We start from the raw sequence: 26787 nt of genomic DNA on the forward strand, positions 1-26787 counted from the left end.
GGAAAGCCGAAGCTGTAAGTGGTAAGGACCAGAATCACCCCTTGAGCCCACCAAACTATCAGATTTACTTGGCAAGAGGAACACAGGTCTTTCCACAAAGGGTGGTATTATTCCTGAAGCTTAGGGCAGCTTAACAGAAGTCACACCTTTGAATATAGATTATTTTATAGAGGTAGGAATGCCTCCTTTGCTGGGATGATTGTCAATTAGACTATTTGAGTACATGAAGAAGGGCAAATAACTGCCTCTATCGGGTATCAGTTGGAAAGCTATGGCTGGGAATTTATTTCTCATCAGCTTGAGATGCTACTAAGGACCCTACATGGAAGCCCTATAATCCTGATTAGATAGGGTATACAAGTAAGCCAAGTCAGTCACCTGTAAGCAAAGTGGGGTGTCTGACGCAATTCTCAGGGCAGGCAGAAGACAGTAAATAACAGACATGCAGAAAGCAGTGCAGCTGGAGCCCAGTTCCATAGTTGAGACAAGAACCTAAGAACGTAGGTGGGTTTGGGAGGCCAGAGCAGTGGTTCAGAAATGGGACACCTAGGAATTTTATCAAAAGGTGACTTTGCCTGAGGTGTTTTTTTTTTTTATTAGACCTGGCATGGAGCTGTAAGGCGACTTTTACACAAGGGCATCTTAAAGGTCCCGCTAGACATTTGACAAACATGATAAATATAACCCTCCTAGACATTTGACAAACATGCGATAAGCACACACACAGCATGACTACCAGCTGTGTGTCCACACATCCTGCATTTGCTCACTCTTATTGCTTCAGTATCTCTAGGGAAAATACACACTGACTTTGAGATAATTCATAATTCCATTAGCTGATACTGCTCTGCTATCTTCTTTGAACACATTTCATAGATTTTTACTTCTTTGTATGGTCTCATTTTATTGTATTCTGCATTGAGGATTTTTCAAAAATTTATCTAGACTTGGTAGGAGGAGCTACAGAAGTATTCTCTGTGTTGGACAGTAACATTCCACACTCTGAGTCTAGAAGGGGCTCTAATTACACATAAGAGTTTGAAAAATGATACAAAGAATAACAATTTTAAAAGACATTTAACTTTTTGAAAAATATAGGTAAATATCATGATAACTTTTTAAAAATATATATTTTATTAACTTATTCTTAGAGAGAGGGGTTGGGAGGGAGAAAGACTGGGAGAGAAACATCAATGTATGGTTGCCTTTCATGTGCCACCACCCCCACCCCCCCAATGGAGACCTGGCCCACAACCCAGGCATGTATTCCACTTCCTGGACCAACAGCTTTCTGCATGCAATTATCATATAAGGCTATCAACTATAACTAAAGCTAAAATCTTTAACTCTTGAGTTCCCCTATCATATACATCCTGAAACAAAATGAATGAGCCACCAAAGTTTTCATGCTTCTGTTGTGTGAGTTCTTCACCCTATCTTATCAAAACTGTTGATTTAACGTTCAGATTCATAATCTAATTCTGACTTCATTGTTTTTCTGGTTAACATTTTTTAAGTCTAGATAACTTTTTATTTTTTAACTATGGTTGACATACAATATTATATTAGTTTCAGATGTACAACCTAGTGTTTAGACATTACATAACTTACTAAGTGATCACCCCAATAAATTTAGTACCCAACTGACACCATGCATAATTATTACAATATTATTGACTGTGTTTCCTACACTGTACTTTATATCACCATGACTATTCTGTGACTACCAATTTGTACTTCTGAATGCCTTCACCTTTTCCATCCAGTCCCCCAAACCCCCTGTTATCTGACAACTGTCAAAATGTTTTCTGTATCTGTGAGTCTGTTTCTGTTCTGCCTATTTATTTTGTTTTTTAGATTCCAATATAATTGAAATCATATGGCATTTGTCATCCTTTGTCTGACTTATTACACTTAGCACACTATCCTCTAAGCCCATCCATTTTGCTGCAAATGACAATGTTTCATTTTTTACAGTGAGTAATATTCTATCACACACACACACTCACACACACACACACAAGGTCTGTCCAGGAAAAGTCCAATCATTGTTAATATAATGATACTGGTTTGCAGGATATCTCTGCGACCTGGCCACCAAAGAGAGAGGTCTGGAATGCACATGTGTAGACAATGACGACTTCACTGTACTGGTCAGTGGGGGCAGAAGACACTGTTGAGTCAGCATGTGTGCTGTGTGGCTGTGGCATTCAAAGTGACTGAGGGAGTAGAGCAACAAATCTGCATCGAATGTTGTGTTAAGCTTGAACATTCCTCCGCAGAAAATATTCCAATGATTCAGTAGGTTGCAGCAATGGATAACCAGTGATTGGCAGCTTCATCACAACAACACACCCTTTCATGCATCACGTCTTGTGCAGTTTTTTTGTCTCAGCCCCCCTTACAGCCCAGATTTGGTGGCCGGGGAATTCTGGCTTTTCCCCAAACCAAAATCACCTTTGAAAGAGGAGAGATATCAACTCTAGATGAGATTCAAGGAAATATGACAGGACAGATAACAATGATTAGGAGAACTGTGTGAGATCCCAAGGTGCCTAATGGAAGGGGACTGAGGCATCATTGTCCTATGTACGATGTTTCTTGTACCTTGTATCTTCTTCAGTAAGTGTCTCTATTTTTCATACTACATGGCTGGGTACTTTATGGAAAGACATATTACACACACAACTTCTTGTTTACCCATTTATCTATTGGTGGACACTTAGGTTGCTTCCATATCTTGGCTATGGTAAATAATGCTGCAATGAACATATGGATGTATATTTCTTTTAGTTTAGTGTTTTGGGTTTCTTCAGATAAATACCAGAAGTGGAATAGCTGGGTCCTTTGTATTTTGTTATGTGGCCTTTGTTATAAAGTCTATTTTGCCTGGTATAAGTATTTGTTAACCTTGCTTTTTTTTGTCTCCATTTTCATAAAATATCTTATTCCATCCCTATACTTTCAGTCTCTGTGTATCTTCTAATTTAAAGTGTCTCTTGTACATAGTATATGTAAGGGTCTTATTTTGCTATCCATTCAGCATCCACATGTCTTGATCATAGCATTTAATCCAATTGCATTTTAAAGTAATTATTTATAGATATATATTCATTGCCATTTTATTATTAATATATTTTATCTTTTCTTCTTCTTTTCCTTAAAAAAAAAAACAACACTCTAACTGACATTTCTTGTAATACTGCTTTGTGGTGATGAACTCCTTTAGTTTTTTCTTGACCGGGAATCTCTTTATCTGTCCTTCAATTCTAAATGATAACTTTACTAGGTAGACTAATCTTGGTTATAGGTCTTTGCTTTTCACCATTTTGAATACTTCTTGCCAATCCCTTCTGGCCTGCAAAGTTTCTGTGGAGAAATCAGCTGACAGTCTTATGAGAACTCCCTTGTTGATATCTAACTGCTTTTCTCTTACTGCTTTTAAGATTCTCTCTTTATCTTTAATCTTTGGCATTTTAATTATAATTCTGCTGAACTTCTTAAATGCTGGCTCAGAGAACGGCCTCTGCCTATATAACCACAACTGAGTCCTACCTGAGGTTAAAAGATCAGTAACGAGGTGATCAGTAATGAGATTCTAATTTCCCTCATTGCTTTTGTAAGAAAATATATATAAGTATGTACTTTTACATTTACCAGTTTAGTATAAAAATATATGACAAAAGATACAGATGAACACTTGGATGGGAGAGATGCATAGGTCGAGTTATGTGGGGAGGGCCGTAGGGCTTCTATACCCTCTCCAGAAACACCACTCTCCCAGCACCTCCACACATTCACCAACCTGGAAGCTTCATAAAAATACTTTAACAGCAAATTAAAATGAGATTGAGGAAAAGCTAGTATATATTTACAAAAACACAAGCAGGCATACATATATTGTATGTATTAAATTAAAAGATAATTTTCATGCTCTGGCTGGTGTGGCTCAGTTGGTCGTAACTTTGTCCTGTAACCAAAAGGTTGCAGGTTCCATTCTCAGTCAAGGCACATACCTAGGCTGTGGGTTCAATCCCTGGGTCCTGGTGCATATGATCCCTGGTCCAGGAGCATAGAGAAGGCAATCAATCAGTTTTTCTGTCTCACATCAATGTTTCTCTCTCTCCTTTTTTCTCCCTTTAAAAGCAATGAAAAAAAAATAGTCCTCAGGTGAAGATTAAAAAAAAAAGATAATTTTCAGAGTTTTATCCTGAGAGACCAGAATTTAAATTATTTAATTATAGCATTTAAAATAGCAAAAAGGAGTCACAGTTTGGGATATTATTGATATTTAAACAAGGCTATAAACCAGAACAAAGTGAAAAGCTGAAAAAATAAGAAATCAGTATATAAAAGAGCTATATACCACAGTTGCTTCTATCAAATAGTTCACCTTGAATACAAATACATGTCAACATCCTGGACAGCTGGTAAACCAGTATGTTTTATTCAATCATTCACAAACCATTTACGGAACACCTAATGTATATTTCAGGGAATGGTCTATTTTAAGTACCAGGGATGCCAAGATTATCAAAAACAAGGCCTTGGCAGTACAAGTTGATATGTGGCACTGCTTCAGTGTTCTTAAATTGTTTTATATTTTATGGGTAAGTTTTGTATACACAGCTGGTTTAATGCATAATGGTGTCTTTTAAATTTATTTTAGAAAAATACTTACTATTAGGTATTGCTCACCATTTCTACATAAGTAAAAATATACAGTTTAAGACTTGCTTCAGACTTTGTCATGATAAAATTAATACATGCTTTTTTGGTGGTAATTTTGAGAACTTTTCTACACAGGAAAAATTGTATTTTTCTAGTCAGATCATTACTGTGGGTGTTTTCTTCTAAAACTTTTTGCTATTAATTTGATTTCAAGTAACAGAAAACTCAATGCATACTTCTTGAGTTGACTGAGCCAATAAAAACTTATTGGCTCAATTAAGTCTTAAAGCTACAGTTCACAACTGTACAACTAACAGGAATCATATTAACAATGAATGATATTGAGTGCTTTTAATAGAAAGTAGATAGGCCATATTAAAATAATAATAATAGTAATAATAGTAGTAGTAGTAGTAGTAATAGTAGTAGTAGTAGTAATACCAGTAAATGGGAACCCATCTCATGATCAAATTGTGAAAACTGAAGATGGGTATGGTTGTTCCCTGATACTTTATGTAAATGTTAGGCAAGATGCAAAATACACAAAAGTGGGATGGACAACAAAATTTAGATCATGATAGCTTGCAGGTCAACATGATCCAGAGTAGTGTTGTTTTTAATGAAGTCCATACATCCTGACCACTTCCCATTTACTTGCCTTCCCCTTTTGAGAAAAAATTCAGACTTGACTTCCATCCAAGGTTACAGTCTTGCCCATTCCCATTGCCCCACCATTTTAGCAATACGCTGACACAAAGACTTCCGAGGAATGAGTCTGCCAAGCAACATGGGACCACATTATCCAACTGAGATGCTGGTCTTCAATGCATCCGAAGATGACCAAAATGGGGAACTGTGGACCAAAAAATGGGCCACATACTAAACCTAACAAGCTCTGGAAGGGTGTGCATGGTGGGCCTTACAAACTCAGAGACTGAATGTAAGCACAGAGGATAGTCAAAACATAAAAATGTTTAACTAAAAGCAAGTCATGGTGGTAGGACCTGTGGCTTCCTTAACAAAGGTTGATCTTTACCTTAAGTGAACCTGTCTATTGTCTTTCTGCATCTAAGATAACATACCTTTGAGATGTGAGAGTAATCTTTTTCCAGGTTTTACTCAGATTTCCAAGGCACAGCACAGAACCTTTCATTGGTTCTTATAAACCATCTCTATGTTATGTAAATGTTCATTATTAACCACCCTATACTCACCAATGTAAAAGAAGGATGTGTCTTTCCATTTCACTTTTTATCCAGTGGTAGAGATTGCCCTCCCGCTTTGCCTTCTTCCACCCCCTTAATCTACCACCAGTGGATTTCATGTAACCCTCCTTGTGTCTAATCCCTTTTATTCTAATGTATAAAATAAGTTGCAAAAAGCTCTGGAGCATTTTTGCAGTCCATTGAGATTTTGCTTCCCAGCAACTGTTGTCAGTTTGACTCAAATAAATTCATAACATTTTTTTAAAATATTCATCAGCTCACATAAATGAGAAGTCCATAGGCTGACTAGCTTCGGGTGAGGTGTGATTCTACAAGTCAATCTGTCATCAAGGATCCATTTATTTCCTTCTCTCCGCTGTGCTTTTCTTGGTGTCTGTGTCATTCTAAGACTGGTTCCTCTCATGGTCTCAGGATGGCTCCCACCACCCTCCTCTTGTCCACCAGGAAAGAGAATGTTAGCATTTTCAGCTGAAGTCCTGAGTCATTGTATCAAACTACCTTAGAACCAATGCCCACCCTGACTCAATCCTTGAGTTCAAAGGGTTGGATTGTACTGATGGGATACCTAGGTTAGTTAAATCATCTCTGAAGGCAGAGTGAAGTCAACTTCTCTGAAGGTATATGGATCCCTAAAGAGAAATTGGTGCTATTGGGAAGGGGGTAGGAGTTTAAAGAAACTAAATAATTTTAAAGAAATTTGAAATCATATTAGACCTGTTTAACTTAAGTACATGTACTGCTAAAGCAAGCACTAGACATAGTCAAATAACAAATTTTAAATCACTAACCACTTGTACTACTTTATCTTCCTCTTATTTACTCATCTTTCATTAGATTTTATGAATGGTTCAGAGTTCCCACTTTTTCAAGGAAAATTATCCTCAAACATCAATAGGGAATTCTTGATAGGTATTAAAAATTATTATATAGATCTACATTTATGGATAGAAGTTCATTATATATTATGAATGAAAATGTTACTAAAAGTCATGTGTATAAAAACTCATGTTTAAAAAAAACTCATGTTTACTTTATGATGCTATTTTTCTTAGTCTCTCTCTATATACACATACAAAAATGGTATATATAGTAAAATACTATCAGTAGGTGTTAATTTTCACTTTCTTCATTGCTTTTCACATTATCTGAATACAGGTAGAGCAAAAGTAGATTTGCAGTTGTGAGTATGCCAAACACAGTTTGTTCTTTTTTAAATTTTTTTTTATTTTAATTGTTGTTCAAGTACAGTTTTCTGTCTTTACTCCCATCCTAGCCCACCCCCCTACAGTTTATTCTTATATTGTTATTTATTATTGTATTACTTTTCCATAGAACAACAGTAAACCTACTTTTGCCTCACACTATATTCTATAATTACTCATTACATTCATAGTCAGACAAAAATTAGAAACTTAAACTGCAATTATGTTAAATTAGTCCAAATTTGGTGATGTGGCCTAGCATAAGTGCCCCCATTTTGGGCCTGTGGTTTTCTTTTTAACAATTGAGAACAAAGGAGAAGTGAGAACAGGAGCAGAATACATGACTTTTCCATAATTTCAGTTCCTGGCCATTTTTCTCCTGCTTAGTGTTCAGATCCTTTCATCAATCCTTAGTTTACTGTGATTTATCAAGTTATACTCTTGTATCTTTACATTAAAACTACCAAGATGACAGGAAGACAATGAAGTTGCAAGACAAAATAATTAAAGATGCAAAGCACACTAGAGGCTTTACAAAGGAGAGAATGCTTATGAGATATTAAGTGAGGTCAGCTTACAAATATTTTTAAGTTTGAAATAATTTTAAGTCCAAAAGACTAGTTCAAATACAGGACTTCTTCTGGTTTCAAAACGAAGTCTACACAGTAAGTCCTCACTTGACATTATGGTTAGGTTCTTGGGAGGAAAGGGAAATGACATACAAGGAAACCAAATTCACCATAGACCAATTAATATAAACAAGAGTTAAATTCTTGGCATCTCATCAGTGTTATAAGAACACCGGAAGAAAAGGCATTATTGGAGGACCTACTACTGTATTTGGGACCCCTTTATTTCAAGAAGTTCTGGAAGTTTTCCAACAATACAACCAACACCCTCTTGGTAGACTATATAGTTTCCTCCATAGTAGAAACACAAATAGTCAGGTATTGGGAGCTTATTCTAAATAAAATACAGTGCTAAAGCTTCACAGACATTTTCATCTCTGATTTAGGAAAGTCAAGGTCACACCGCCTTGGGAAAGTGGAAGGTGGGATTCTGATCCATGTCTGACTCTTAAGTCCTTGCGTTTAAACTATGTGCTATAAACTTGACTAGCTTAAGTAAAAGAGAAACTGGTGGATCACACGAAGCTAGGTTGGGGAAAAAACTACGGGAAAATGAGAGCACAAATACCAACTGCAACCGCCATTTTGGGAGAGCCGGGGGGCCGGAAGTCCGGCCGCCTGAGTCTAGTGACTGGGCCGCTCGCTGGGGGCGGGCGCGGTGCGTGGGCTCGCGGGCTGAACGCGAGGGAGGGCCCAGAGGCGGTGCGGCTGGACTGCCGGCGGCGCAGGGCGGGGCCTGGGGCGGGGCCTGGAGGAGGGCGGAGCCGCAGGGCGGGCACGCCGGGAGGAGCTGGCCGGGCCACAACTTCCCTGCACCTCACTTTCGTGGAACGTGACTGAGCGGCAGCAGCTGACAGCTGGCAGCTTTCTGTTAGGAGGGCTGTTGGTGGGAGATGACGGTGATTCCCTCCTGTTTGGCCCCACTGCAAGCACCGACTCCCTTCACCGCGTGGCCCCGGGACTGCAGTCGTAGCAGGTGAGATGAGCCCCTGGTGCCCCCGCCTCCAGGATCTGAGTAGGTGGGCAGCGCCCAGATACGCAGCCCGTTGCCTGCGCCTGCCCGCCTCTTCCCCGCAGTGCCCACCTTTAGGACCAGTAGGGCCGGCTGGGTGGGCTTCCGTAGGGGAGGAGGCCGGTCGCTTGTCCCCTCCGGCGGCAAAATTTGTGTGAGGAACACTTCATTTCACCCTGGCCTTCTCTGACTCTCACCCTTATCCCAAGGGGTGGTCTCGGTCTCTGCCTCCTGGGAGCTTCTGCCCATATACTTGGAGAGTTGCCCCAAATTTTCTTCCTTACCCCCTTTTAGAGCATGTCAGGTACTCTGACTTTGTGACTCTCCTGCCCTGGGGAAGCTGAAGGACCAACTTTTTATCCCAGCCACAGACCCCGAGCTGCCTTTCCACTTCACTGCTGCCTTTCCCAGCCACTGGGTGGGAGCTGTTATCTGGGCGGCCTGTGTGGTCGGCGGCTTTCCACACCCTGATATTGGAGGGCTAAAGTCTATTCCTGACGACAAGGGAAGAGCCGAGCTCAGGGCTCCCCACCCCAGGTCTCCAGCGAGGACATTTGGTCCCCTACAAGTAGGTGGGAGTGGGTGGACGATGTGACTGTTGATGTTGAAGGGTGCACTGAATGATACCACACTGTGCTTTTCCCACAGCATAAAGGATATTGGGAGTTTGAGAAATAGACAGCCTATGAGTTGAAAGCTTTTTCTTGGAAGATAATCACAGCCCTCTTCCCCATTTTACTTAATAATATCAGTTGTTTACAATTTCAGTTGTTCCATGTTATTTAAGCCAAAGATTAAGTAGCCTGAAGTGGTTTGTATATCTCCATTCCCCGCCCCATTGAGTGGTCAGTGAGTGTTTTTTGACTCTGAGGGATCAGCTTGTTTGTTCCATAACAAGCCTCGTTTTAATGAAATGAAAAGACTGGATGTAACTTTAAAAAAAAACCCTCCAAAACTTCCTGTTGCCGTGGCTCTTGTTCATTTTAAAAGAATGCTTTAGAAAGCATCTTTTCCTCCCATGGAGGGTGGGAGGAATTAAGATGAGACAAGTCCTTTCTGGTTATTTTGACTTTCTCTCAATTAGCAGGCATTGTTTTTATAATATTGAGGAATATTAAAAGAAATCTCATGGAAAGGGACACATTACTTTTCAATTTTTCTCTTAATTTTCAAGTAACTAAAAGTTAAACCTGGGCATCATGACAACTATTTGACCATCACCTTGAGAAAAATGAAGAGCTCTCTCTTCCCTGGTAAAACTATTTAAGATCAAACTAAATTAAATTGAACTCCTTTTAATTGTTTGTTATAAAATAAAAATGATAACCTTGTTGCCCATCCAATTCCTCTACTTGAGTTGGAGGATCTTTACTACCAAGTATTGTTTAAAGAACTGGCATAGAACAATGAATTGTACTGAAGTTGTTACCATTCTTACTATTATGAGGGCTACAATTCCTAGCAGCAATTGCCACTATTTCTTGAAAGCCTACTTTGTGATTACTGAGATAAGCTTAGTATAAAATCTCCAGTACTCACAGTATTCCTCTAAGGAGGTTTTTCTCTAATTTTATAGGTAAGGAAGCTAAGGTCCCAAGAGGCCAGGTAACTTGCCCAAAGAGAGTTGATAAGGGATAAGGCCCAAAATTGGGTTCAGGGCTTTTTGACTCTTTTAACTGAACAACTGCTAGTTTAATTAAACTGTTGGTTTAAAAGCATTGGAATTCACTGGTAATGCAAGTGTGGTGCAGATAAGGGGTACTGAGCAGTATTAGTTATTAAATCTCCAGGAAAGAAATATAGGGAACTTTGAAAAAAATAACAAGACTGGGCTAATTTATCACCTTATTTTTTGGTGCTGACTTTTCAAGTCCACATCTTTAAGGGCTCCAAATGTTTTGACACCTTTGTTTAATTATTTAACAGCTCCTACTTCAACTATGGGTACCTATACCAGCAGGTAGCTTTCCCAGGATATAATTTGACGCTTGCTTGCTAAATTTCAGGTATGTGAATATTGTAGGTTTTGTGTATATTGACCACTCCTATCTAATCCTACTAGAAAAATACTCATCCTGATCCAGATTAAATGTAAGCTTTTAAATGGCTCAGTTAATACCAGGGTAGTACAGAGAAAAATATCTTGTTCACACCTCAGAGTATCAGTTGTTGCTGGTCTTTGGTCTGCCATCTGAGTCTTATTGATGTGATGTGTGTGTTTGAGAACCCAACCTGGGCATTGTACATTTCAGAAATGAGCTTTTTTACTTTCTGCCTTATATAAGGTCACTTTAGACAATTAACCCAGAGTAATTATAACTTGGCAGTTGTTGCCATGTTAATTTCAAGTTACTAGCAAGTGCTGGTTACTTGCAGTTGTCTAAACCTCATGTTCATGCATCTGTGGCAGCAAGAAGGGAGCCTGATAAATATTATAATAATAGCACTAAGAACTTTTTCTTGCTTTAACATTTTTCTGAACATCTTTAGAACAGTTTACAACACATTTTGTGTTCCTTAACATTTTATGAACAGCTTTAGAACATTTTAGAACACATTGTGTGGCCTTATGCCTGTTGCTATAGTGAAAAACTTAGAATACTTTATCATTGAAAAGAGAGGGAGAGAACGAGAGAGATTTCTGTCCATGAACTAGTTCCTAAAAGACGACATTGATTCACTAAAAGGTGAAATAAATATACATATACGGAGTCTCCTATGTGCCATGTACTGTGCTAGGTGTTAGGGACACAACAGTAAGTAGAAACATGCACAGACCCAGTTTGTGTAGCACTTAAAGTCTAGCAAAGGAGATAGACATAAAATAAATAGTCACTGTAATGCACAGTGTAATTATAAAATGAGAAAAGTGGCCTAAAGGTAAGGAACATAGAGAAAGAATCTTGGCCTGGCTGTGGGGTCAGAGAAGCCCTTACCTCATAGTTGTGACTCCTGAACTCTGTGATTTGGATGATAAGTAGGTGTTATGTGCAGGGAGTGGTGGGTGGGTAGAGAAGAGAACATTTTTAGAGTTAACTGCATATGCAAACTCCGTGTAGCGCAAAGGGACTGTGGGACATTCAAAAAGGTCAATATGTGAGGCTGGTGCAAAAGGAGCTAAGAGTAGATTGGTGGGACAGAAAAATGATGCCATCATTTTTTTTTAAGATTTATTTGTTTATCTTTAGAGGGGAAAGGAAGGAGAGAAATATCAATGTATGGTTGCCTTCATGAGTCCCCTTCTGGGAACTGGCCTGCAACCCAGGCATGTGCCCTGGCTGGGAATCGAACCGCGATCATGTGGTTCACAGGCCTGCGCTCAATCCATTGAGCTACACCAGCCAGGGCCCCATCATTTTTGTTTCATTTCCTCTCTTAATGTACTACTAAAATTATATTTAACTTTTGTTGAATGATTACTTTGTGCCGGATGTGATTGTATGGAATTTACTTGAATAATTTCAAGGTCTGTGAGGCGGGTACTATTATTACCATTACACAGATGAAGAAAGTGAGACACAGAAAATAAAAGTTATTGGTTCAGAGTTGGCAAGTGATAATCCAGTATACCCTTTTCCTGATCCTATAGGCAAGTGTGACCACAGACTGGAAAGGCCCCTTCTGTCTAGTGTGTCTCCTTGACATAACCTTGAGGACGTCTGAGATTTCAGAGGAATGTGGATTGGATGAACATTCGGCAGAGACTCTGAGCTCCAGGCTCTTAATCATTAGGTGGAGCTCAAGGGTGGTTCGCCGGAGAGGACCCCAGTGCATCACTGCAGCTGGGTTACTCGGGTCTGATACTGATTATAGGATGGCAACACAAATATTTTGTACTGACCCACCTTTGAGAGTAAAGAGGTTATTGTTAGCAAGGAAACACTCCCACCCTTTTTTTAAATTGTATTTTTTGTCTGATGGTAGTTGAAGAAAAGTATGTGTATTTAGCCATTTAATAAGTCTAGGTTTACCAGTGTATTCTTTCATCTAGACTTCTCCCTACTGATTATTACACTGAATCTTCTTTCTTTGCAGAGATCTGGTTGGAGTTGCAGAGTGAAAGAAAATGAATTCTTTTTCTGATTTACCTGCCAAGAACTTAACTGTAGCAGTCAATGTGACCAACACTTTGCCCTCACCAATAATGCATGGATTTAACTCTACCAATGACTCACCTTCAATGTCAGTAACAAGGCTCTTTCCAGCCTTACTAGAATGCTTTGGCATAGTCTTTTGTGGCTACGTAGCAGGAAGGGCCAATGTCATAACATCAACACAGGCCAAAGGACTGGGAAATTTTGTCTCCAGATTTGCACTTCCAGCTTTGTTATTCAAAAACATGGTTGTGCTTAATTTTTCTAATGTGGACTGGTCTTTCTTGTATAGCATCTTAATTGCCAAAGCCTCTGTATTTTTTGTTGTATGTGTACTAACCTTATTAGTTGCCAGCCCTGACAGTCGATTTAGCAAAGCCGGACTCTTCCCTATTTTTGCTACACAAAGTAATGACTTTGCATTGGGGTATCCTATAGGTAAGTTACTTTTTTATTTTTCAAGTTTTTAAAAAAATTCAAGGGTTTTAGAGGTACCAAAATTTAAGCCTTTTTATTTATCTAAGCATTTGCTAGTGATCGATACTTTTATATCTAAGAGATCTTTCATGTTTTTTTCTTAAATATGTCTTAAACTAGGATGAATTATATTTTTCCTTAATATCAGAGTTTGAGGCTCCTTGAAAGTTCTGGCTAAAACAAATGGTCATATCCAAATAAACTTTGTGAATTTTCTTTCTAATAGTATTTTTTCTTCTCAATAATCACATATGAAAGAACTTTAATTTCCAGAAGAGGTCAGGTTCTGATTTATAATATGTAAAAAACAGGCATATTATAAAAACTGTCATTATTAAATGTTAGCAGTGGAATTTTATGAGTGACTTTTTTCCTACTTTATATTTCTTACCATCTGGAGTATATATTATTTTACATTAATACTTATTTCTGAGCTTGTTCTTCAAAAATGGAAGTGTACTTTTGCTGAAGTTAATTTGTTTTTTAAAAACAAAACCAGGGAGGGTTTTTCACTTTTCCAACTCTTCCTTCTTCACTTTTCCAATTCTTTAAGCAGCTTAATTTTATGTTTCTAAGTGTATATGTTTCTGATGAAACAGTAAAAACACCAGTTTGGGATGTTGAGAGATCTTGGAACATCTTTTTTTCCACAGACACTCTGCCACTTAGAAAGTGTATATTTAGTAACTACTTTTTTGTATTTTTATTTTTAGGTTAATGTTTATATTGTGCTTTGGTCATATCTAATAATGTGAGGACCTGAATATTATGGATACATTCATTCATTCATTCACTCATTCATAGGTACCCCTTGTATACCAGTGACTGTGTTACCTGTGGGAATGCACCTGTGAACAACATTTTTGTACCTATTTAATTTACATTTTAATGGGAAAATAAAATTAAAGTAATGAGAAGGGCCATAATAATAAGTAAAGTAGTATAGAGGGGTAGGAATGAGGAGGTACAACCTAAGGTAGGGAGTCAGTAAAGGCCTTTCTGATGATACAGCTCCTGAGCAGAGATTTAAAAAACATAATAAAATGACTATTGAAATATACCATTAACTTTCAAATTTTCCTCCAACCGATTATTTCCCCACTGGCACCAAAAGGACTCTGGTGGGCTACCCTTTTCCATCTCTCTCCTCCTTCGACCCTTCTCTGTCTCTTTTACCAGAAACAGAGATATACCTGAAAAATTAAATAACTATGAGTAAAGCATCAGGTTCATGAGAGAGGAGAAACCAGGCTATTAGATAACTAAGCTATAAATAGTCAGAAACTGGATAGGTGTTTCTTTAAGGTTAGTGAATTTTAAAATTAGGAATGAACCAAGCATTTCAAATAAAGACTTATCCATCTCTTCAGAGGCATTAATAATGTAAATTTATCAAGGTATTTATGATATAAGCAGTGGTTCAGCATCGTAGTATTAAGTATTTAATGAATATTGCTGTATTTTAATTTAGACATGAACTATAAATATATAGTTCCATGCTCATAGATTAGTAAGCTCATAACTAAATAGAACTAACATTTTAAACATTTTAGAGGTTTTTTTCATTTACTTCTCATCTGAGGTAGGGCAATTATCCTCATTTTTAAATAAGGCTTATAGAGGTTTAACTGTGACCTTATCCAAGGTCACAAAGCTTACAGGTGTCTGAGATCCAAACATAGGTCTTCTTGTTCTAAATCCTGGGCATGTGCTTATGCTACACAGTTACATAACATGCCCATTTAATCTTCAGAAGACCAAGTAGCCCTTGTAATATATTACTTTCACAGATGATGAACATTTTATTATCTTTACACTAATCTAAAATATTTTATGAAACGAGTAGTAATGAAAAAAGACCTATTAAATGAGTTTATCAATTTTCGTATCAAGACAGAATCTCCAACTAAAAAGGGTAGTCAGCCATATCATTGCTTTTCTTATGTCCCACATTAAATCAGTGAATCCGTTTGTAATTGTGTTTCCAGCAGTGTTCCATCCCAATTTCCCTGATGATTATGCTCATAGTGTAAGTCCTCACCTGAGGATATGCTTATTGATTTTGGAGAGAGAGGAAGGGTGAGAGAGAAGGAAGCAATGTGAGAGAGAAATGCCAATTGATTGCTTCTCATATGTGCCCCAAGTGGGGATTGAACTCGCAACCTAGGTATGTGCCATGACCTAGGATTGAACCCATGACCCTTGGTGCACGGGATGGCACTCCAACCAACTGAGCCCCCTGGCCAGGGCTGTGCTCATAAATTTTTAGCTGTAATATATATATATTTTTTTTAATTTTTAAATCAAAAATAATATGAGCTATTGTAACATTAGATTATAGAAAATACCTTTACCACAATCCAGTAGAACGGACTGAAGTGCTTTTCCACTTCCCTGCAGGTTGGAAGGTATGATAGAGAACTGCAGAGCCGTGTATCTGCCGCAGTGAGGTGATTTGTTATTGCCGTCCACGCCCATTTGCCTTCTGGCCTTGTTCAGTGTGAACAGAGAAAACTTTGTCTCTAAATAGAAGACCCTTTCATTTTGTTATGTGACCTCTCCCAGGCATTCCCACTCTCTTGTTCACAGATAAACACCATAGCTTATAAGAACTGATCTTTTTAAGACTGTATTTGTTTTTCAACATCAGTCCATTTTACAGGTGACTCAGGAGAAGGCAGACCATGAATAAAGAGAAAGGACAGTCATGGTTCCTTTTCTCTGTCCTGTGACAATTATAACAGTTATGAGACTATGTTAAAATCATTGATTTACACTGAAGTGACAGAAAACTGTAGTGCCTTATTACAGATTGTGAAAGAAGCTCTCAGGGTTTTTTTTGTTTGTTTTTGATTTTAGAACAATTCTTTTCAAAGGTACTTATAGAAACTTGAGTGTGAGAAGGGACCAAGGTGAAATGTTGATTTCAGCAAACCAGAATGGTTCCCTGCCTTGGTCATTAAAAGATACTCATAGCGCACAGTTAAATCCTATAATTTATTCCTCAAATGATGCTGATAACATAAGTACCCTGACTAGTCATAATTATGCTGTAGTGCTTGAGCTGTAAATAAAAAGGAAATGAAGCATTTAACTGTGTGCCATTAAGTAATAGAATGATCTTGTCTGGGTCTCTGTGTTATTTGCTAGGGATTGAAAACCTGCCAGAATCAAAATAGGAGCCACAATGGGTGGCTAATTTTGTCTCTTAGTTTCCAAAGCTATATAGTAATTCCTCAAAGTGGAATTCTCTCCTCCTCCTCAAGAGCCTTATTTCTAAGAATTAATTACAACTTAATACTTTCTATAATGACTATAAATCTAATTTGTTAGTAGGGGTCACTGCTTTCATATATTATATGTATTTTCAGATTTAAAACCATCTTCAGATTGGTAACAAAAGAGTAGCACTACCAATTTATAAAGACATTTATAAAGATTGACCGATGTGGCTCAGCTGAAGGTTGTCCCACATTGTGAAAGGTTACCTGCTCAATTCTCTATCAGGGTGCGTGCCTAGGTTGCAGGCCGGGTCTCTGGTTGGGGCATGCGTAAAAGGCACCTGATTGATGTTTCTCTCCCTTCCTTTCTTTCTCCCTTCCCCTCCCTCGAAAAATAAATAAATAAAATCCTTTTAAAGGCAGTGTTAAGTAAGTATGCAAATGAATGGCAGAAAGGGATTGGAATTTCTGTGTTTAGCCATATTCTTATAGAAATTTAACAAGTATTTATTCCCAGTGTTTTGCTGTCCCACTAGACTACTTTTGCCTTCAAATACCTGTTCAACTGACTTAAAAATACCCCAATAGTAACCTACTTGGTAAATATTCAGAATATGAAAAGAGAAGAAAATTTGGATAACAAAGAAAACGGGTTAACAAACAACAATTAGGTATAAATTACTGGGTGTTACAAAATACACTTTTATTCTGTCTGAAACCTTTAACCCTCATTGGTATATTAATTCCATTCAGCAACTGTTTTCAGACTTGCTCAGTGCTGTGCTGGGGCTTGACAGCTCTGATATGATGCCTTCGAAGAACTCAGAATTAGTTGAGGCGGCACTAGTACGAAACGAGTTACCAGCGCCATCCAGAGAAGAGGATGCCCGTGATATCGATTGAAGACGGTGGAAGCAGTAGCTCCTGTGACAAGCCTTAAACAGTAGAAAGGTTTAGATAAGAGAGGAGAGACTTCAAGAAGTTGGGCGATGATCATCAGTACGCAGAACTAGTTATGAACCTGGTGTTTGTCCGGTCTAACTATTATATTAAATTGGCTGATGGAGGCTTTGCACTGAGGAATGGGTATTTACAGAGAAATGAGTGGGGGAGGTGAGGGGTCAGTTGTGGGGACTGCACTGTGAATGGCAAAAGAAAGGTTTTGTAGCTGTTCTTGTGGGCAGTGAGAACTTTGGAAGTCTTATTTTTTGAAAGTTAAGATTTAGAAGATATTGTCAGCAGTGAATAAAATGAATGAAGGAGGTGGCCAAGAAAAAACAAAAGGATATTGGTTGGAAACACATTAAGTAACCCAGTTTTGAAATTTTTGACCAGTGGTAGTAGTAGGAATCAAGAGGAGAAAATACAAAAGATCCTGAAAAAAGAGAAAGCACTTGGCGATTGGCTAGCCATAGATAATAAAGACTGTTGCTCAAATTTGTGTTGAGCTTTAAAGCAATCTAAAGTGTGTTAAATGCTAGTGTGCCAGGAAAGTACTGTGATTTGCCATGTACGATGCACTACTGTGTATGATGCACACCCATGTTTTGTGCACATTATACCAGGGATTATTAAACCCATCACACCCGTGACATATAATTATTATACCCATGTATAACATGCATCCTTATTTTTCCCTCAAAAATTTGGGCAAAAAAATGCATGTTATACATGGCAAAAACCATAAATTCCAGAAAAGGCATTAATTAAGGGGCTCTGTGGGCTGTAAGTTTATGCATTTTATCAAAGTTCATGTGTTTTATGTAGGCCATGTGGGAGAATTCTTGTGCTCAGATTGAAAACACAAGGCTTTTCCAAAATACAGTCTCTATTTTTAAAATTGAGTGGTGGACAGATATGGATATCTTAGACATAAAATATCTGATCAGAAAACGTGTCACTCAGTACCTTGAAGTACTTATCAAAAGTGCTGCTTTTTTAACTTAAAAGATAAAACCTTATGAAACATGAAAGAAAACTGCCAAGGGTTATAGAGCTAGTGTATCTAGTGTGGAAAGCGGAAAGATTCTGAAATTTTATGTGATCAAGTGTGTTTTGTTTAACCACTACTTCATTTCAGGGCTATAGACCTCTGCATGCACTTAACTAACAAAAAGGAAATTGATTCTTATAAAAAGTAGTTTTCAGCTAATGAGAACAAGGTGAACCTCTACAGGTTATATAATCTAGTTACATAACTTTAACAGGACACTTGCATGCCGTTAAGTGAAGCTTACATACCCTGAGTAAGTAAACAAATATATTTTCCCACCCGTGTCACGTTATCTCAATGTAAACTGAGAAAGCTAGTCTTTTACATTTTTTCACATGATTGCCTCTCTCCTTGTGAGTGACTGCGGTTGTTCTTTTTTCTTTCTTAACCTCAAATCACTTATGAATCAGCGTTTAAATATTAGTGTTTGAATAATTTCAGAACTCATTGCCAAAAATGTGCCTAGGACCAAGGTTGCTTACTTCAAGGCTCTAAATCACCCGATCAGTCTACAACCAGGCCACCAACCCTCATTTTCACCGAGAAACTGCCCTAAGTCCGGTCCAACCCACCATACCCCTTTCTAAGGAGACAACTTATGCAGCAGTTAGGCTCTAAAGTCATCATGTACACTCAGACCCTCAAAAAATCCCTTAAGTCACCCACAGAATACAGCACGCGTACTCTGTGTGTACTCCTAAGTCTAACCCAGCCCAATTTTTTTTTTTGCTAGCATTGTTCTTCAGAGAACAGCAGGTTAAGTAATTCATTTGAGTATGGAAACTTGTTTTATGGAAAAGAAAAAAAAAAGCTTTTGTTTTCCTTGAGAGAGTAGTTGAATTTGTGTTAGTTAAATGTGCATTCCATAACTCCACCCTTGCAAACATTTCTTATCCGTCTTTCCATCCCTAATTCTTCAGCGTATTCACTGGTCTTCCTTGAAGCCCTGCATTCCCTTTCATTCCCCCTTAGATGGAGGCTGCCCTTTTTCTCATCGCCTGCATGCTGTGTGAGCAATGGTAGACAGGACTGGCTTCCTCATAGCCACCTTGTACCACTGCTAGGCCATTATTATTTGCTGTTTGTAAAAATTGCCTCTTTGAGGTTCAAGTGCAGCCTCACTGCTCGCATCTACTGACCTCATTCTAGTCATTCCTCATTCATTGAAGACTTGAATATCTGGCTCACTGTTATCTTCTCTGTTGCCAAATTTTGCCATTATTTTGCTTGACTTTAGCGTCCATGTGAATTACCCATTAAATTCTCTGCCCTCTTAGTTCCTTGACCTCTTCATTGCCAATGATGTTTTTCTCTATTACATTTCTGCCAGCAACTAGCATGGCTATCGTAGGTTATCCTGGATCTACTCAACCACAGTGTTAAATTCAACAGCTTATTATTTGACTACTCTGAAGTCCTCAACTCCCACCTATGTCTAATTCTTAGACTTCGAAGGAAATTCCGTTTCTCTTTTCTGCCAACCATCACCCATCTCCACTTCTCCTGTATAGCTTGGACTTCATCACTTCAGTGTTCATTTTTTAGTTTGTCATCTGCTACTTGTTCATCTGTCCTCTGTACCCAGACTTATGCCTCACCACTCCAGCGAGACCCCTTTCTCACAGGAACCAGCAGCCAGCTACCTATTGCTATTACTGCTTAAATGTTTTGTTATAAGAATTTTACTTTTAAAAAATATTTTATTTATTAATTTTCTTAGAGAGAGGGGAAGGGAAGGAGAAGGAGTGGGAGAGAAACATCAGTGTGTGGTTTCCTCTCATGTGTCCCCTACTGGGGACCTGGCCTGCAACCCAGGCATGTGCCCTGATGGGAATCGAACTGGTGACCCTTTGCTTCACAGGCTCATGCTCATTCCACTGAGCTACACTAGCCAGGGAAGAATTTTACTTTGAATTGTTTCTTTTAAGAATTCTAAAAGTCACCCTGGCTGGTGTGACTCAGTTGTAGCATCATCCTGTACACCAAAAGGTTGTGGGTTCAATTCCTGATCAGGGCATATACCTAAGTTACGGGGTTGATCCCAGGTTGGGGCACATATGGGGGGAAAAAAACTATCAGTGTTTCTTTCTTGCATTGATTTTCTCTCTCTCCCTTCCTCTCTCTCCAAAATCAATAAACATTTTTTAAAAAGAACTCTACAATTCTTCCATTTTAGTGTGAGTAGTCTAAGCCTCTACTAAGTAAAATTTAGGCAGTAGTATTAAAAATTTGTAAAAGTTGATTATTATGAGCTAATTATTAGTTAACATGTTATGGTTTTCTTTTTTTCAACTTTTCTACTAAGTTCTATTTACAAAACAAGGCTAATGTGATCATTCTGCACTATTTGGGTTTAATTTACAATATGGTATAATTGTGCACAGAAAATGTTATACATATAATTTACTAATAAGTTTCTATAGTAATCATTTAAAAATAAATTTTAATTCTTGTTTTCCAGTTGAAGCTTTATATCAAACTACATACCCAGAATATCTCCAATACATTTATTTGGTGGCACCAGTATCTCTTATGATGTTAAACCCTATAGGGTTCATTTTCTGTGAAATCCAGAAGTGGAAAGACAGTCAAAATGCTTCTCAAAACAAAGTAAAAATTGTGGGACTTGGACTTCTGCGAGTGTTGCAGAACCCAATAGTATTTATGGTCTTTGTTGGCATTGCCTTCAATTTTATTCTTGACCAAAAGGTGCCTGACTATATGGAAAATTTTCTTGACGGACTTGGAAACTCCTTTTCTGGATCAGCTCTATTTTATCTTGGTCTTACAATGGTAGGAAAAATAAAGAAACTGAAGAAGTCAGCATTTGTTGTTCTGATTCTTCTCATCACAGCTAAACTGTAAGTTTCACTTATTTAACTTGGGGATTATATTTTATGAAAGTCTTGCTTAGCCAGCTCATTGGAATGTCTGTAACTATTTTCTCTTTAAATAGTTTGATGATAATTCCTCCTACCTGAATACATGATTTAAAGGAAAATGTGATGTTGGTGTATTGTGGAAAGTAATTTTCTTATTTCATGTAGGTTAGCCACTCTGTTTTACTGTTAGAGGATAAAGACTATTGATTTTCCTTCAGCTTTTATATAACTTTACTTAATATCTCTTAATGTCCAAGTGTAATAATATTTTTGCAGGATTTCTGAGTTTTCTTTTTTTAAGATTTTTATTTATTTATCTTTAGAGGGGAAGGGAAGGAGAGAAGGACAGAAATACCAATGTATGATTGCCTCTCATGAGTCCTCTGCTGGGAACTGGCCTGCAACCCAGGCATGTGCCCTGACTGGAAATTGAACCGTGATCGTGTGGTTCGTAGGCCCGCGCTCAATCCATTGAGCTACACCAGCCAGGGCTGATTTCTGAGTTTTCTAAATCTGTTAAAATCCTCAAGCTCAAAGCATCTTAGTCGTGAAAAGAACAATGATTTTTGATACAAACTGTTTTTCAAATGCATATAATCATGAATTTGGGGAAAATCTTCTGTAATAATGAGGGTGGTTGCAATTTCTAAATAGGAGTAAGTTAATATGAATGATTATTATCAACCATCTGATCCTAGCCTGTCAAATAGTTATCAGCCCCTCAGTTAATAGTTCTTCAGCTTACTTAGCTCCTTAGCCATGGAGTTAGATTTCATGGTGCAAGTGACATCAGTATTGCTGCCAGGTTGTCCCAGGGTACTGGGGGCATTCTTAACTGTTGAGTTCAGCTCTTGTACTGACAGTTAAACTTGTGAGACCAGTGCAATATAAAATAGTATCTCTATTTTCAAAATAATACAAATTCTATCTATAATATTCTAATGCAATATTCTATCAATAATAATAAGAATATTATGTGTGATGGTATAATGCTCCTTAGAAATAAAATATTAATTACTATTGGCACAGTTGTAGATATGGTTCTAACAGTAATAGTATTATCAGCTTATAAGTAGAATTCAAATATTCTCATTTAAAAAATGGTTTAAATCCTCGCCTGAGGATATATTTATTAATTTTAGAGAGAAAGGAAGGGAGAGAGAGAGAAAGAAACATTGATGTGAGAGAGAAGCATCAGTTGGTTGCCTCCAGGATACACCCCAATCGGGGATTGAACCTGCAACCTAGGTGTGTGCCCTGTCCGGAGATCACCAACCTTTTGGTGTACGGGATGATGCTCCAGCCAACTGAGCCACCTGGTCAGGGCTAAATATTCTCATCTTTTAGCACCTTTTTTCTGGGTCTTTGATCCCTATTTAATATTTTCATCTATTTTTTTATTTTTTAAGATTTTATTTATTTATCTTTAGAGAAGAAAGGAAGGAGAGAAGGAGAGAAACATCAATGTATGGTTGCCTCTCGTGAGTCCCCTGCTGGGAACTGGCCTGCAACCCAGGCATGTGCCCTAACTGGGAATTGAACCGCGATCGTGTGGTTCGCAGGCCCGCACTCAATCCACTGAGCTACACCAGCCAGGGATCATCTATTTTTTTAATTTTATTTATTTAATTTTAGAGAGAGAGGAAAGGAGGGAGAAAGCAGGGGAGAGAAACATCAATGTGCAAGGGAAACTGATTGGTTGCCTTTTGCACGCCCCTCATGGGGGGACCTGGCCTGCAACCCAGCTGTGTGCCCTGGCCTGGAATTGAACTGGTAACCTTTCCATTGGTGGGAGAATGTCCAACCCACTGAGCTACACCAGTCAGGACTTATCTACTTTTTTAATTTAAAAAGTGCACAGAAGAGATGTTGCTCCTAGAGCATCTCTCTAAGCACGGCTGTAAAAATATCATCAGCCTTGGTCTTGTTTTTAGGGGGAAGCTCTGTTAGCTCAGCTACTGTTGATAATGCTCTTTCTATGGAATCCTGAGGACTTGTTTAGTAATTGACTCTCACCATGTCCAGATTTCACCAATTTTCTGCTGTATTTCAATTGTTTCCATTCCTTTGCTAAACTTTTGTCTTTCCAAAGATGAAGAGCTAATTGTAAGATACCCACTTTTCTACTGTTTTTGAAAACCTAATTGAGCAGCATTATCATTACCTGAACCATTTACACCCCTAATCATGACTTTTTTTTTAAAGCTTTGTTTTTCAAAAAAGAGTTCAGTAATTTTCTTTTTACATGTTTACTCAGATTGGCAATCTTTTTTCTTTTAACATTTCAATGAACTAATAGAGGAAACAAGAAACAGCAGATATTATTACCACTTTTACAAGCTTTCTGCAAGAAAATTATTTGTGGAACAAAAGTCTGATTTTCTTCTTCCTAATTACTAACGTTTGAAGTATTTTTAGAATACTATTACACTTTAAAGGGCTCCAAGTTGAATTCTTGAGTCTTTCAGTGAAATGTCCACAAATAGGCATACAGAGAATGTGTGCATGCAAATAGATACACCTTCTAGGATGAACACTAACCTAATGCCAAGTTCACGAGAGCCATGTACCACTTGGGGACCAGCATACTTGGATATCAAGTTATGATTCATTTCTTGTTTCTTCAGCCTGGTGTTGCCACTGCTGTGCAGAGAAATGGTGGAGGTCTTGGACAAGGGTGACGATGTAGTGAACCATACAAGTTTATCAAATTACGCATTTTTGTACGGTGTCTTTCCTGTCGCACCGGGAGTGGCCATCTTTGCAACACAGTTCAACATGGAAGTAGAGATTGTACGTATATGCCATGTTCTAAGTTTGATTGCTTGAGTGGTTAGTAGAGAGTGAATTTTCAAAAAATGGAAGTCAGCATTTTTTTATGAGAACTTGATATCTATTAGTTACTTCATGGTATATAAGGAGGCATCCTGTGACATCATGTAACAAGTTTTTAACCTGGGGTCTTCATTCAGCCTGTACGTTTTTCGTTGGTCTTTTTTAGTTTCAGGTATCTTATTTCTGTACTTACACTTAAGCCTAAAGGTTATTTGTGGACAGGTAACTTTTGAAATTTTGAGGGAAAAAGATTCTATTTCACTCATTGATAATTCAAAAGTTACCCGTCCACAAATAACCTTTAGGCTTAAGTGTAAGTACAGAAATAAGATACCTGAAACTAAAAAAGACCAACGAAAAACGTACAGGCTGAATGAAGACCCCAGGTTAAAAACTTGTCAATGAATTATCAATGAGTGAAATAGAATCTTTTTCCCTCCACAATTATCAATTGTTGTTTTCCTCCAATGGAAAACAACACATAATCAACTGCAGCAAATAGCTAAAATCAATTAAAACCAAGTTGTTACCAGTGTCTAAGCATATTGTACGTGTTCTCTACAGCAGTAGAGTAAATGTTTTTGGAGTATAACATGAAGGTACTAAATTGTTTTAAAAAGATCAGTTCCATTTTTAGTCTGTAAAATGTTTGCATAGTAATTTTATGCTTTTTTAACTTGCTTTTATTGCCCTATATTTTGTGAAATAGTGTGAGAGGAAACTGGTCATCAGTTTAATTAGATCGCTAATATGGTTTACTTCTTAGAACCTAGAAGATAACCATCAGCCGTGGGATGTCTGCTATTCATTTTGTGAAAGTATAAACTGAGCGTAGATTGAGAAAAGAGCCAAGGGGGCCTAATGGTGTTTTCTTTCAAAAAGAGCACTCAGAAAGAGGGATTATGGTATCAGATGACACGCTGGATTCTGTGATGTCTTTTTACTGACTCTTGCTTTTATTTGAGGATGCCTTAGTGTGCTGTGGCCATTTAAAGTTTAAGGTAATTGTTTAAGTGTGACTTGGCCCTTTCCTCAATTTGGTTTTATTTTTGCAGATAACCTCAGGGATGATAATAAGCACATTCGTGTCTGCACCAATCATGTATGTTTCTGCCTGGTTACTGACCTTTCCCTCAATGGACCCTAAGCCTTTGGCTTATGCCATCCAGACTGTTAGTTTTGATATAAGTATTATCAGCCTGATCTCCTTGGTAAGTATGTTTCAGTGTAAAAATAAATGAAAACCACAGAATGAGTTTGCAGATAGCTTGGTAACAGAAATTTAAGAACTTAAAAATCTAATTTTGTAGGCAGTAGAGAACACTAAAGCCTACCCATAAAACATAGTGTCAGTCTTAAGAGATTTGTCCTTCAAACTGGGAGTTAGAATTGTATAGCAGACAAGGCATGAAATTTAGTCCGACCCAAACTTGATGTTAGCTTTATCACAAACTAGCTGTATGTCTCTGTGGAGTTACCTTGACTTCTCTAAGCTTCAGTTTTTTCAGCTATAAAATAGAGATAATAATTTTACCAATTTCCTGGAGTTGCTTTAAGGATCACATGAGACAGGATGTGTGGAAAGCATTCTGTACGTGGTGAATCACTAAACAAATACTGGCTGTCCCAGCATCATGGGGGTGAGGGATTTTCAGGATCACATCCATTCACCCATTTAATGTTAATGGAAATTGTTTGCTCAAGTTAAATACTTACACATTTGACCACTAGAGTATTTTATAAGTTGTCTATTGAATTCAAGCAGTATTTTGGTTGAAAAAAGACAACTTTTACTGTTAAAGGAAAGGAAATGGGGTTGAATAGGTATATTGGTAACAAATGTGTAATAAATGTAATTTTTAGGGAATTTCACTTCTGTTACATATTCTTAACAATCTATGCCCATTGTTAGGAGGGAAGTTTGGGGAGAGAGACAATATGAGTTTTGATGGACAATGAAGGGAGCAGAAAGAAGGAAATTAACCAGCATACTTGGCTGGCCACTGTATAGGTAGAATAGAAACCCAATCCTTTTCACTATAAGGAATGCAAGAAAATCCTAAGGTAGGCAATGTGTATCGTCTGAAGTAAAATAGCCTGGAATTTAGATACCACATGAGGCAATGGACTCAAAAAGGGAGAATGTAGCCCTGACTGACGTGGTTACGTTGGTTGGGCATCATCATGCAAAGCGAAAGGTCACTGGTTCAATTCCTGCTCAAAGCACATGCTTGGGTTGCAGGTTGTCCCTGGTTGGGGTGTGTACAAGAGGCAACTGATCAATGGTTCTCTCTTGCATCAATGTTTCTCTCCCTCTCTTTCTCCCCCCCTTCCCCTCACTCTAAAAATAAATAAACTCTTTTAAAAGACACGGGAGGACTTGGTGCATTGTAGCTGCATCTCCCACTAAAGCTCTGTCCCTGAATAGTTGGCTAGAACCTATGTCCCATCAGAGCCACCGAAGGTAGGGGAAGTTAGAACATGGCCCTGGTCAAGGTTCTCAAAGACTTCAAAGACCCTGTCATTTTTGGACAGTTGATTTATA

The 26787-nt window shown here is 38.0% G+C and overlaps 1 protein-coding gene across 2 annotated transcripts in view; it reads left to right on the top strand.

Moving 5' to 3' along the window:
• The first annotated feature begins 8494 nt into the window (after nucleotides 1-8494).
• The window catches only part of GPR155 (G protein-coupled receptor 155), a 43348-nt gene continuing 25055 nt past the window's right edge, over nucleotides 8495-26787 (top strand). The window contains exons 1-6 of one of the 2 annotated variants that reach the window (XM_037044423.1): nucleotides 8516-8704; nucleotides 10667-10746; nucleotides 12776-13272; nucleotides 20987-21386; nucleotides 24035-24200; nucleotides 25298-25453. In XM_037044423.1, coding sequence (XP_036900318.1) covers nucleotides 12807-13272; nucleotides 20987-21386; nucleotides 24035-24200; nucleotides 25298-25453 — 1188 coding nt within the window. In that variant the 5' untranslated portion in view covers nucleotides 8516-8704; nucleotides 10667-10746; nucleotides 12776-12806. Of the gene's footprint in view, nucleotides 8705-10666; nucleotides 10747-12775; nucleotides 13273-20986; nucleotides 21387-24034; nucleotides 24201-25297; nucleotides 25454-26787 lie in introns of both variants that reach the window. The other variant, XM_037044424.1, reaches the window with a different exon arrangement.

This window comes from Sturnira hondurensis, unplaced genomic scaffold, assembly GCF_014824575.4.
Source record: "Sturnira hondurensis isolate 20B ecotype Veracruz unplaced genomic scaffold, ASM1482457v3 Scaffold0004136, whole genome shotgun sequence".
Lineage (NCBI taxonomy): Eukaryota > Metazoa > Chordata > Mammalia > Chiroptera > Phyllostomidae > Sturnira > Sturnira hondurensis.